Raw genomic sequence first — 13781 nt, forward strand, 5'->3', positions numbered from 1 at the left:
AAGTTATGGAAATGTTGTTGTTTACAATGAAAATAAAAAATGAGTGCTTAAAAAAGCACTAGAAAGTCCTAGAAATTTGTCTTGCATCTGTCTGACTGTCAGACTGTAATAGGCGGAACCAATATTCGACTGCCAGTACACCACGGACTCAACCAAGCTGCCGCACAACTGTTTCCTCATGCCGATGATTTGTTGCTGTGCACGTTGAAGTGTGAGACTTAGATACTATTTAAGTTAACTGTATTCATTTAGGTTTTACTTTTGAATTTAATCGCTGTAAATTAGCGTTAAAGGCGCCGGTTATTTAGAGGCTGTTTGCGTCAACCGTTACGTTAGCTGTTAGCTTGTTAGCAGGGCTGGTTATATTGCATTTACTGTTGGAGCAAAGCATACTACACCAGCTGTTTATTTTGGCAATAGTAACAGGTAAGTAACTCGGCTAATTTTAATTCAGTTTAATAAGTTAGGCAAGATATATGGAAAATAATTGAAGAGGCTAACGTTATAACTGAGTTTTTCTCAGTCTTTTAATTCATATTCGTAGCCCAGGAGCAGGAGATACAGTACAGATACAGTAGATTACTGTGCAAAAGTCTTAGGTCACCATAGATGTGTTGTTTGAACAAACTAATAATACAGAGTACATGTGCAATGCATTAAAATACAACAAAAGTCAGAAAAAAATAAGACTGAAGTCAATATTTAGACATGGAGTCGTTTAACCTTAAAAAAAATAGCTCAAGCAATCAATATTAAGCATTGGACATATTGTAAATCTCATAATGTCTGCCAACGAGAGTTCAAGACATGTTAAGTATAAAGGGAGGTCACACTAAATACATGCAACTTTAGCTTGTTGAAGTTGTTCATTCTGAAATATTTGTCTTTTTAATACTGCAAACGTAATTCCTGCGTGTTCTGGTTGTGTTTTAGTAAAGAAACTACAGAGAAATAAATATGTGTTATCATTAAAACCATGCTAAAATAAAGGTTAAGGTGGCCTAAGACTTCTACACAGTAGTGTATCTTGAGCATGTTATGAAGATTCAAAGTGATCAGCTGATGTATCGGCATGTTTCAGAGAGAAAATAAGGATTGGAGAAAGCCAGTGAAGGTGTGATGGAAAAGGCAGCGGAGGAAACTGTTGAAAAGAAGACTGATGTAACTGTGAAGGGTGAAGCTTCCCTTAAACCACAGTAAGTAACCAGCCGTTACCAGAAAGCACAAGAAATAATGGTGGAGAATCGCTGCAAACATTCCCACATGTTGGCCAGCATGTTTGCATGGTTGATGACCCATTATGTGACAGTAAACTCCAGCAACTGTGGTATAACATAAGCAGCAACTGGGTCCCAGTCTGAAAAGAGTCAACCACCTTTTTCCCAGCAGAGCAGCATGGACTCATACTTGAGGGTGGTAACCATTTCTGACTGTGCACTTCTTTTGTCTGATAGAGCCAACAGAACTACACTGTCAGCGAAAAGGCTTAGCAGCTGTAGTGAATGCACTTGAGTTCTTGCACTGTGTGCGGACTCCAGCTTTACAAGACCTGGCTGGTCCACATCAATTGCCACAAATGTAACATTAATTCAACAATAATGTGGTAACAGAGCAGTGAGCAAATGTGTGTAATGACAATAAAGCCCAAGGTCTTAACTTTGGTGTTGAATATTGGGTTGTTACATCTTTTAACTGGTCGGCTGATTCTGTTTCTTTATGTATTTGCAGATTCTTGACCACCAAAGAAAAATTTCACGAGTTTGTTGACTCTGAGTGGCAGAGCTTAAGAGGAGAAAAGGCCAGTGAAAATGATAAGGTTGAGGAGACAAATGACACACCTGCTGAGGAACCTGAGACCAAGAAGCTCAAACTAGATCCTGAGGAGAGGTATAAAGGCGACAGACCGGATGGTAAACGTGTTCGGGGGCAGAATAAGTCAAGGCCTCACACAAAGCCTACTGCATATGATGAAAAACGACTTTGTCTCTCCGTCATTCAGGTATGAAACTTCAACCAACAATTCACGAATACCACATACAGTACTTTTCAGTGTCAGCTGATAGTTATTGTCGTGACTTTTCACAATCGCTGCAGGACAACAGGGAATGTCCCTATGGAGACAAATGCCAGTTTCACCATGACGTAGCCAAGTACTTGGCCAGCAAACCCGCTGACATCGGGGAAAGCTGCTACCTCTACGACACATTTGGAAAGTGCGGTTATGGTCTGTCCTGCCGCTTCGCCAAGGCACACACTACAGCCGACTTCAAAACCATGGAGAACGCAGAACTAGTTAAGGCCAATGAGGGCAGGGTCACGGTGAAGAACAGCCTGAGCAAAGACCTCCAAAACCGCCTGAGGAAGCGTTCAGTGGCCTTCAAGAAGTCAGCAGAGTACCTCCAAATACTTTCAAACAACAAAGACAAAAGAGAACAGCAAGGGAATGGTAAGAGGAGTTACAGACACAAGTCGTTCCTATTCTTTTCTGCACCTTATAATGAGTCCGTTAAGTGGTTTGAACCGGTACAGACACTGACAGAAGAGCAGTAATCAACAGTGAAATGAAGTATCTCTGAAGTGAGTCCTTGTGGTACAGACTGAAGCTTTCATTTCATCAGCTCATCTCATTTTAGATGGTCAACATGCATGCAAGGGTGTAGACTTAAATTTGGTTTTATAATTCAGTCTCTTGACACACTTAGGTGACACTCGTGCAGCTGAAGTATCTACAGATCCAGCTGGAGGCGAGCAGCATGCGTCTGCTGAAGCTGAAACAACGGTGCAACTTTCTACTCAGACCACTAATATAGATGTATACATATTGTGTGGCTTGTTTTTTTTTTTAAGTATTTCTATATATTTTCTCTGTGACAAACTACAGTCCAGCCAAGATAAACAGTCTCCAGTGAAAACTGTCGGCCCACTTACTGATGTAGATGTCATCAAGTTGCGCCAGTGTGAAAAGAAACAGGTAAGTCGTGTCACCCAACTATCTTTCCTCCAAAATGATATTTTATAAAGTAGTTCGATGACTAATTTAAAGCTGGAGTGCAAGACTTTTTCATCCAAATGACCGTCCGTTACGAGAAGCACTTGCCAAACGAGTGCACACATTGCTGATTACTTGCTGCCAGGGAAAGCTCTCTTCATTTTGCAGTACACTGGAGTTGTGGTGTCTGTGCAACTTTCCCATGTTAAGCGCACAAGTGATGCATTTTATGACAACAAGCCAGATTCAAAGGGAGCAGAGACCATAGCAACAGAGCAGCAGCTAGGAGGAAAGACAATTGCCACATCTGATGACTCCATCACTTTTTTTCCTTCCTTATTTGCACGGGAAGACTTAAAGAGAGCTCTCCTGGGGGTGAGGAGATGCAGCAAACTCACCTGCAGGCATACGTCATAAACCATCAACATTTTTTTTGTAATTACTCTCATTGGCAGAGGGGGGAGACAAAAGTTCAGCACTCCAGCTTTAAGAAAAAAACAAGGAAAATCTTGTAATCTTTTCTCTCGGCCTGTGTTTAAGGTGGACTTTCAAGACAAGCTCTACCTCGCTCCTCTAACAACTGTAAGTTCAACCAGACTGTATTAGTGATGTAATCAAATACTTCCCATCAAATCAAATTTGACAACACTGTTAAATATTTCAGTGTAAAGAAACAGAAATATACCAAATTATATCAAATGCTGGAACATAAATAAGGTTTTGAAAGAACAAAATCATTCCCTCTCTCTCGTCAGTGTGGAAATCTGCCTTTCCGTCGAGTGTGCAAGCGCTTCGGAGCAGACATCACCTGTGGGGAGATGGCCATGTGCACGAACCTGCTGCAGGGGCAGCAGTCAGAGTGGGCCCTGCTGAAACGGCACGAAAGTGAAGATGTTTTTGGCGTCCAGGTGATGTCATCATAGACTCTCCAGAGCCGCTGAAGTACTCTGTTCACGTTGTTGTCGTTATAATCACGGCTTGCTGATTCGTGTGAAGATGACCTCAGTTCTCAAGTACAAACTGTGTCTCCAGGTGGAGGGCTGCTTCCCCGACACCATGACGAGGTGTGCAGAGCTCATCAACAACAACACTGACGTCGACTTTGTGGACATCAACTCTGGATGCCCCATCGACCTCGTCTACAAGAAGGTAAACCTCATATTAAACCAGGAAGTCCCTCCAGATTAAAAAAAAGTTCCACTGTGGTTTTCATTCATTTATGTTTTCCCAGCATGCAGCGTAAATGTTATCAGCTTAACACGCTTAACTTTTTTATTTGGTATTTCCAAACCTTTCAGAGCCCCAGTGTAGAAAGCAGAGACACTGGTATTAGACCGGAAATATGAGACACCAACAAAATACTCACTGACTTATGGTCTTTGTTCGCTTTCCCCCATCAGGGCGGAGGCTGCGGCCTGATGACACGCACCCGAAAGTTTGAACAGATAATCAAGGGAATGAACTATGTAAGTTTAATTTATCTGAATCTGGTGCATCTGTGAATTCTGGCATTGAGGAGAAAAATAATGAATAAGAGCCATGTTTTTTTTTCTTCCTGAAGGTGCTTGATGTCCCTTTAACAGTGAAGATCCGCACTGGTGTTCAGGAAAAGTCTAACATAGCGCACAAACTCATCCCAGAGATGAAGAACTGGGGTGTCTCTCTGATCACAGTAAGTGATGTAAAAGCAGCATAAATAAACGTGAAAAGTTGTTGCAGCTGCTAAAGGAGACTTTGAGTAGCATGGAAATGTATCTGCCTGCATCATGTGTTGATATATTTAATACAGACAAAGCATAAGAAGTCAAGAAATTCATGAAAACAATGGAAGTCAAAGGGAGTCTTATTTCGAGTTATATGAGATAATTAATTCTTGTAACTACAACCTTAATTCTTTGGCACACTGTTTTATTTATTAAAAGCACTTAGAGTGAAATTACTGAACTGTAATGTGAGAGCACATGATATGACTCTTATTTATCAAAGGTAATGTGTTCCCCACTTTGCATTTTGTTTAACTCTAATTAAAATTGTGAGATGTTTTTCCAGGACTCTTGTTTTTATCTGTTATGCATATGGTTTTCTTCCTTTTTTGTCATTTTTATGTCTGCAACTAAAGTGAGTCATGTCACCCCACTGATGCTGCTGTTTTCTTACAGTTGCACGGCCGATCCAGGGAGCAGCGCTACACAAAGTTGGCTGACTGGGATTATATCACCACCTGCTCCAAGCTGGCGAGTCCCGTCCCACTTTTTGGTATGTGGATTTGTAAAGTTTGCAACTGCACACAGTTCAGATGGGGATGAAGTGTAAGGAAGCAAAATATTAGAAAAACAACCTCCTTTTTGGTGAAGAAGAACTCTATTTAGACTGTTTGGCAAGCTCAGATTTGTAAAAGTGAATTAATCATTGGTGATGAGTTGATCTAAGGTGACCTGTGTTTATTGTCTCAGGTAATGGAGACATTTTGTCCTATGAAGATGCCATGAAGGCGAGAGAGACGGGAGTTTCTGGTATAATGATTGCAAGGTTGGTGCCACTTTAGTGATTACACACAGTAAAGACAAATTAATGGTAGATGGCAAGTTCTTGGATGGACGAAGACATAGGGACATCTTTTACAAAAGAAATACAAAAGAAAGAACATTCTTCAATAAAGTATTAAATATTATTTTTATTTGGCAATTAGCTTCATTTTGCAAACCACTTTAGTCTTTACCTATGTAGTTTGGCATGTGTTGACTTTGGTTTTAAGACCATTCACCTTGACACAGTGTCTGTGACTGCAGTTCCTTAAATTGATTTGACCCCTTGTAACCAGTAGTCACATTAAACTGATCACTTAAAATTCAGTTTTGAAATTGTCAGAGTCTTTAAGGCGCACTCAAACAGGCTGTATAGCTGCATTACAGCCTTTTTCGTATCTTCTCTTTTTGATCGTTATGATTCAGTTGTTTTTTATGTGGCATTTCTGTTATTTTGCAGATCCCCTGCTCATTTGCTATGATTTGTATTATTACTAGAGGAACTATCACAGAGCCCAATTATCTTTATGGTGAACTTGAACTTATTATTATTTATGATTATTATTAGTAGTAGTAGTAGTATATTTTATTTTATCTTTCTTTGCTTTTGTTTTTTGATTGTCTTGAAGCGTTGAATGCTATTTAAATGTTTTGTTTATGTTTTGTATTTCATGAATTTCTGTGCCCCTGTGAAACACTTGAAAGAAGCCATATAAATAAACTTGCATTGCCTGTCCCTGCCTTGCCTTCAGGGGTGCTCTCATTAAGCCCTGGATCTTCACTGAAATAAAGGAGAGCAGACACTGGGACATCTCGTCCAGCGAGCGACTGGACATCCTCAGGGATTTCACTAACTTTGGTCTGGAGCACTGGGGCTCCGACACCCGAGGTGTGGAGAAGACCCGCAGCTTCATGCTGGAGTGGCTCTCATTCATGTGCAGGTGAGCAGCAACATGCACTTGATTATAAAGTATTTCTTCAACAATCAAGAAACAACATTCGTGACTTGTCACTCATCATAAACTATCTGTGTTTGTCAGATATATCCCAGTGGGCCTGTTGGAGCGAGTGCCTCAGAAGATCAACGAGAGACCTCCGTACTACATGGGCAGGAACTATCTGGAGTCACTGATGGCCAGTCAACATGTTGGCGACTGGGTCAGGATTAGGTAAGCAGAAAATGTTTTCTAAATCATCTAGAATTACAGTTTAAAAATCAAGCTACATTAACCCTTTGAAACCTGGAGCAACATTACTTTTCTTGCGCTGCTTTAAATGCCTCTGACTAGTATTTAAACCTTTGAACCCTGAGCAAATTGGTGTGATTTCTTTCAGAAATATGGGAAAAAAAGGTAATGAGCAACTTGGTAAGAAATGTTCCACAAATTGCAAGAAATAAGTAGATTTGGAAAATTATTTTGTAAAAAGCTTGGAAAAAATAAAGGAAAAAAAGCTAAGGACAAAAACTATAATTATCAAAATTACATATGTAAGATTATGTTACAGAATTATTATTTTTAATCACCGTTTCCAAGTCTTGCTTGCCTTATTTTTTAACTGTCTCATATTTATTTATTTTTTATTTTTTATTTGTTTACCAATTTCTATCTAATTTTTGTTTTCTTTTTTTACTGCTCATTGCCTTCTTTCCTTGTTTTTGAAAGAAATCAAACCAATTTGCTTAGATTTCCAAGTGTTAAGATGAACAGTTGAATTGATGTATGTTTTGCTTATCAGTTCTTACTTTCTCCTCTCTACAGTGAAATGCTACTCGGACCTGTACCAAAGAATTTCAACTTCTTGCCCAAACATAAAGCCAACGCCTACAAGTGATTTTCTCTGTGTCTGAACAACCAGGTCCTTTGATTTGTGTTTATTTTTTATTGCCTCTAGAGAATAAAAGAAAGAGAAGCTATTGTTTTAAATGATAGACTTTTAAATATGTCTGTTTATTTGACCTGTGGGGTGTTAGTGTACTTGAAATATATGCAATAAATTTTTTTGCCACACTATAATATTTCTTTCTTTTGTGCTTGTAGTTATTTGAAATGATAAGCCATTATAAAGTTGAACCACTGAGTTGGTGGAAATAATTAAACATTATGTTAGTGAAATTTGATAAACACAGAGATACCGGACTACTGAATACAACTGTAAAATATAATGTAATACAACTGCAAAGCAATATGCCCTGTCTGTATACATTTTTTAATACGTTCTTTTAAGTAAGTCAGGAAAATTCGGATTAGGTGGGAGTTTTTTTTGTATTAATTTTTCTCACAATTCTTGACTGAATAATGAAAATCAGATGTCACAGCTATTACATCTTACAAGTGTTCAAACAGTGTCCCAACATGTATACCAGTGATGGTTTGGAACTATGTGCAAGTACTGTATTTAAGTACACATTTAAGCTACTTTACAATAGTATTTTGTTTCAAAGACATTTTCCACTTTTGCTCCACAACATCTTAGAGGGAGACATTTTACTTTTTAATACACAATGTTTTAAAACATATTTTCCGTTACTGTACAGATAAAGATTTTAGATAATACAAAATATTATTACATAATGATGTATTATCGTGGATAAAGATAAGACTATGGTACTTTTTTTAAGTATATTTGGATGCTAATACCTATGTACTTATAGTATAGTATTTCTACATCACTGTATTACTACTTTTACTCAAGAACAAGATCTGAGCATTTGTTCCAACTCTGGTATATACTATATGGGTATAGATTTACATTTAAAGTGTATTTTATGCAGCCAATTTTTTTCTACATAACTGATGCCAAAGATCTGAAAAAAAAATGTGGGAGGGGGTAGTTAATTTAATTTGAAAAGAGCTGCAACATCTTACAAACATTAAATAAGGTCTCTCTTTTGTCTTAGGCCTTTCTTTTACATCAAATTGACAGTTTTCTTTGACGTACGCGAGACTAACCAGTAGCACAAACCAATTAGCAGCCACCAGGTGCAATCAATTTATACCACACCATCATTTGTAGGCTGCCTCTCTATCCGGGTCTCAGTAGCTGCAGGAGGGCGTCGCTTGGATCCATGGCTGGGGTCAGGGTTGAGCTGTTGGTGCTGGTGGTACTGACTGGGAATCTGCTGCTGGTTCCAGCTCAGGAATGGGAGATAATCGACGACACTCCGCAGCCTTTTAATTCGCATGAGACAGTGCAATGGATTGAGCCTGAAACTGTAACATCGGCCCTTACTTTGACAGGTAGGAGACTGACAGTGGGTGAAGGTGTGTTCACTGTCAGCAGGCTCATGTGAATGGATAAATTCACATTAATCTGTTGTTCTGTTACACCTGAAAAGTCTGCGCTTGCATTGACATTGAAGTTGATGTTACAGCTAAAAAATTTGTAAGTTTTTAAAGAAGAATTGGCTTTTTTTTTTCTTGCAGATGAAAAGTTGAATTCATAAGGAATAATATGTGCTTCCCTTAACTAAATATACTTTCCTTAACTATATACACTGGAACTGTTATCACAATGGGATGTCCTGTATATCACCAAATGGTGGCTAATACTAGCAAACTTTAGGGGAACACCTGCTAAATGTTTCTGTGGCCTTACAATTCATCAATATCTGAACATGAGCGACTCTCTTGGAGCAACCAACCAGAGATGTAAGTCAACTTGTGAACTAATTTTAAGTATAGAGTCAGAAGATGCTCTGTAGATGATGACTGTGGGCTTGATTTTGTCTTTCTTATAGCTAAATAAGCTTTATTCTGTTGTCTTTAAATCTGAATGGGAACAGTCCCCTGGGTGCTTTTAGTCACCTACACCTTTCTCTTTTATCTTTCTAATTTTGAAACTGGGTATAGTTTCCCTTTTATAGCAGATTGCTCTGTAACAAATTTATTGACTTAAGACTCTCTACTATTCTATAATTGTTTGTCTGGCTTTTACCAGCCAAACTGCTTTTCTTTTTGGGGAACAGATTAAATTGTTCAAACTTCGTAGCTCATAATGTAGTCATCACTTTGTGCCTGAGAAACACATTGATTGTTGTCAGGCCATTTTATTTAAAGTAATGCTTAAAGAGACTGCATGCAGTTGTAACAGTCATTATTCAATGTGAAAAATGTTTCAGGCATTTGACCATGTTTTCTAAAACTGACTGGTTGTTCCTGAACTCAAATTCAGAAGTAAAACAATCCACACTGCATGTTTGTAAATGATGATAATAAATCGGCAGCAACAACACTATAAAGCTGGGCTTTCAGAGTTATTGTCCTTAAGACATTAACTATAATTCTTTTCTCCAGATGATGATGACAGTGACTTCGACAATGAAGATGCAGATCTTGAGGTTGAGGGTGCCTCCACCAGTGAAACTGTCGACTCTTTTACTGACCATGGATTCCAGTTGGAATTTGACAATGCCCCTACAGGAAACTGGGACAGCGGTACTGACAGCGACTTCCCAATGGAATTTGTATATGCCCCCCCAAGGAGCTGGAGTGGCAGCACCTGTCCCAGTTCGTCTGGATTAGATGTGGTTTGTAGTGAAGCTGGCTTCCAGATTACTCTGCTGACAGGTTCACTGAGTGATGTTAAAGTTTTGGGTATGTGCTTTGACTTTCCTACTCATTTGACATTTTGCTGAATGCATTTTAACTTACAGTAATTTATTTTCACTCCTCAGGCTCAAAGGATCTGCTGTCAGTCACGAATGCTCCAGAGTCTTGTGGTTATCAACTGGACTCTTTCAAGAACACCTTGACTGTACCCTTCACTGGGTGCAATGTCAAACATGTAGGTTATTTGAAAAAATGCCTCGACTCTGTCCTTTTTAAAAAAACAAAACAAAACAAAAAAAAACTTAAAATGTAATTTTACTCATCATTTTGTTTATCTTTTACTTCCAATTCTTCGTGTCTTAACCAAAAGCTCCATTGTTGCAGAGTAATGGCTACAGCCTCCAGTTGTTGTTTGCCGATGCGTTCGGTCAAACACAAGTTGCTACTGCATCTTGTGAGGAAAATTTCAATTTAAAATCTGGACTGTTCCCTCGCTCCAGTGGCCAACCCAAATCGTCAAAGTGTGGCAACACAAATCCTACACCAACAAAGGCAACAAGTGAGTGCAAACTGCAAAAAATGTACTGCGCTTACTGCATCACTTGTAAGGCCAAGGATTTACTACAGCTACAAGCTGACTGATTACTTAAACAAAAAATGTCGTTTCAGATTGTGCCGTCACCTCAGCAGAGCGGGTGACTTGTGGTTATTCAGGAATATCGTCTGCTGAGTGTGAAAAGATGGGATGCTGTTCAGATTCTTCTTCCTGTTACTACCCACTGGATGGTAAAGCTTTGGTTTTAGGAGATGTAGTATAAAATGATCTATTTTAACTTCTCTGAAACCTCTGCAACTTTTTTTCCCCTTAGAGTGCACTGGAGATCAGCATTTTGTTTTTGCCATTCGCTCCAACTCTGCATCCATCCCTGTGGACCCCACCAAGCTTGTGATTCCTGGGCATCCAAACTGCAAACCAATCATTGTTAATGACAAGGTCGCCATCTTCAAGTTCAAAGTTACAGAATGTGGAGCTCGTTATTATGTAAGTTATACTTTTGTTCATAAAAACAGACTTATTGAAAGAAATTTCAGCTGGTTTCAATCAGCATCTTCACCAGATGCTACTAAATCTTACACACTGAAGAGATTTTACAAATACATCACTCTAAACATGCTGCCAGTTTGGGAAACTGCTTCAGGCAGGGCATCATACATGCTGCGTAACTCGATTCACTTGATTCAAGCAACTGAGGAAAAACTGACTTTTTTTTTTTTTTTTTTTTTTTTTTACAGGATGTTAAGGGGACAAAGGTCTACATGGCTGAGGTGCAGAGTGTTGTGAAAGCCCTAAATCTTAAGTATGGTGTAATTACAAGAACCGATCCGCTCAGGTGAGTTGTGGTTATTTGATACATTTTGACTCTAAAATTCTACCTCACATTATCATGGTCATAGTGATCTAAAAGAATAATGTGGTCCTATATGCATGTGGTGCCAAGCTTAAAGTGCCTTTTTTTTTTTTTTTTTTAAAAATAGGTTCATGATTGAATGCCGCTATGGTAAATCAGGGGAGCCAGCCAAGCAGTCAATGGCCAGTGTTGGCTACATGGTCAAGACCCCGAGTTCCACCTTGCCATCATCGGTCGTCTCCAATGGATTATATGGTGTTTCACTGAGAATTGCTAAAGGTGAAGTTATATGCACTTTTCATACTTCACTGTTTTGTTGAAACAAGCGGGTGGTACATAAAGCTAATAGAAACTGACATTTTAATTCAAAGAATTATGTGTCTAATTTAACACTCAGCAGGTAAGCCACTAAGGTGTTTCTTGATTTGGGGAAAGCTGGGCAGCATAATCAATCAATGGCTTCCAGTGAGAGTAAAATCTATCAGAACAATGTACAAACCTTATCTTTTCCAACTGTAAGAGCGACAGGATATCATGCTTCCAAGCTTTGAATATATGCACTTTTCAAACCAAATGTTTGAAAAAATGATATGCATAAGTACCACTCAAATGATATTTGTTTATTGATGACTTTTTCTCCGTCTGTAATGTCAACAGATCAGACTTATTCAAGCTACTTGCCAACTTACCATCAGCCTTTGCGACAGCTCCTCGGCAAGCCAGTGCATCTTGAACTGCGCCTCAAGTCTCCAAAACCAGATGCAGTAATTCTTGTCAACTACTGTCTGGCTTACCCGCGCTCTGCTAAGAATGCTCTGGTGCTCATTTATGAAGGGTAAGCATGACTCTGATCCCACTGCAGACGTGTATTAAGGCTGAACATGGCTTTGCCCTAACCTGAACGTGTCTGTAGGTGTGCTAATCCTTATGATCAAACTGTGGCTATCCTGAAAAACACTGGCAATCCAAAAAATCGCTACATAAGGCGCTTCACAGTGAATGCCTTCCAGTTCATGGATCAGAAGACGAACAAGTACCTTGATGAAGAGGTGAGTCAGTGTCCAGGAAGCCATTGTGGATTTGAATGGTTTAAAAAAAAAATAAAATAAAATAAAAAATTTAAATACTGAATGAGCAATAATGTTTGCAGCAACTTGTCAAAGGATGTAAACATGCTTGTTTCCCCTGCAGATCTATTTCATGTGCTCCACTGAAGTTTGTAGGCCAACAGAAAAGACTTGTGCCGAGCGTTGCTTTGATGGAAAGGTGAGTCTCTAAACTTTGAAAATGTGTCGCGAGCTCCATTCAAATGTCTAATCAAATTCTTTTGCTTCCAGTCATAAGGATTTGCAGCTGGAGACATCAAGTAAAATGGATAATTGACTGAAAAAATAAATGGAATATTTTATACAGTAATATGGGGTCTCTGTTTTTTTTTTTTTTTATATAAAATATAGAAGTATCAGATCCATGTGCTGAAATGTTTCTGCTTGGTAACTTTCTCATCAGGCAAACTATTAAGTGCACACCTATTAACTTGAGCTCTGACCAGCTCCGGGCTGAGGAAAATGGAGTAATTTAGGTTTCACAAAAGGGAAAGGCCTGCATAGTAAGATGCCTGACGCCAAATAAAAGGTCACAAATGATGTAATTCATCATACGGACACTATGAATACAGATACCATTTCATGATACAAGGTATTCTTGCTCTTTACTAGACAGGCAAAAATTGGCCAAATGACAATCTGTCCTGAGGAGTGACAAAAAGCCCCTTTGTTTAATACTATATTTGTCCAGCATGGGGAAATTTACAATGGTTTGAATAAGGGAGCCTTTCACTCAAGGAGAGAAAGTGATGAGAACAGAACTTTTGCTTTCTGTTTCAATGTGATCCAAAAAGTTTGCCAGCTCAAAACAAAAGCTGTTTTATGACAAGTTATTGAAGTAGACAGGAATCCTGTTTGGGTGTGTAAGATGAGTAGTGCTGCAGCTAAATTCAGGTCTCTTATAAGTGTTAGGTGACATGACACCACCTTTTTATTGGCTTGACATACTTATAGTATCAAATCTTGCTGAAATAAATTACCAAATATATCCCGCAGAAGCTATTGTGGGTCTTTACTGTTGATGTACAGTCTTAAACTCCAGAATACTTGCAGCACAATACATCTTTCAGAATTTTTTTACTATTAAGTTGGGCGTTTCTTATTGTTTACACCAGCCAGCATAATTTAATTTAAACTTTTAAAACGTATACTAGTTTCATTTTTTATTAACTTTTACAGAGATATATATTCACAGTATCCTC

General features: G+C 38.7%; 2 protein-coding genes across 4 annotated transcripts; both read left to right on the plus strand.

The window, feature by feature from the left end:
- Nucleotides 1-147: 147 nt before the first annotated feature.
- dus3l (dihydrouridine synthase 3-like (S. cerevisiae)) lies at nucleotides 148-7511 on the plus strand. 2 transcript variants are annotated; one of them, XM_042507145.1, is made up of 16 exons: nucleotides 148-211; nucleotides 1082-1196; nucleotides 1729-1999; nucleotides 2095-2446; nucleotides 2703-2779; nucleotides 2882-2971; nucleotides 3530-3571; nucleotides 3745-3897; nucleotides 4022-4138; nucleotides 4390-4455; nucleotides 4551-4661; nucleotides 5149-5245; nucleotides 5443-5518; nucleotides 6267-6455; nucleotides 6555-6683; nucleotides 7275-7511. In XM_042507145.1, the coding sequence occupies exons 2-16, from the start codon at nucleotides 1120-1122 to the stop codon at nucleotides 7345-7347; spliced, it is 1920 nt and encodes a 639-aa protein (XP_042363079.1). In that variant the 5' UTR covers nucleotides 148-211; nucleotides 1082-1119; the 3' UTR covers nucleotides 7348-7511. The 2 variants fall into 2 exon arrangements, with proteins under 2 accessions (XP_042363079.1, XP_042363078.1); XM_042507144.1 differs by having other exon boundaries at nucleotides 166-426.
- Nucleotides 7512-8536: 1025 nt separating this feature from the next.
- On the plus strand, nucleotides 8537-12889 carry LOC121957920 (zona pellucida sperm-binding protein 4-like). 2 transcript variants are annotated; one of them, XM_042506728.1, is made up of 12 exons: nucleotides 8537-8753; nucleotides 9810-10109; nucleotides 10190-10299; nucleotides 10449-10623; nucleotides 10734-10850; nucleotides 10934-11106; nucleotides 11358-11455; nucleotides 11601-11752; nucleotides 12131-12308; nucleotides 12387-12522; nucleotides 12665-12739; nucleotides 12811-12889. In XM_042506728.1, the coding sequence occupies exons 1-12, from the start codon at nucleotides 8582-8584 to the stop codon at nucleotides 12814-12816; spliced, it is 1692 nt and encodes a 563-aa protein (XP_042362662.1). In that variant the 5' UTR covers nucleotides 8537-8581; the 3' UTR covers nucleotides 12817-12889. The 2 variants fall into 2 exon arrangements, with proteins under 2 accessions (XP_042362662.1, XP_042362663.1); XM_042506729.1 differs by having other exon boundaries at nucleotides 9813-10109.
- The last annotated feature ends 892 nt before the right edge of the window (nucleotides 12890-13781 follow it).

This window comes from Plectropomus leopardus, chromosome 18, assembly GCF_008729295.1.
Source record: "Plectropomus leopardus isolate mb chromosome 18, YSFRI_Pleo_2.0, whole genome shotgun sequence".
NCBI classification, from domain to species: Eukaryota; Metazoa; Chordata; class Actinopteri; order Perciformes; family Serranidae; genus Plectropomus; species Plectropomus leopardus.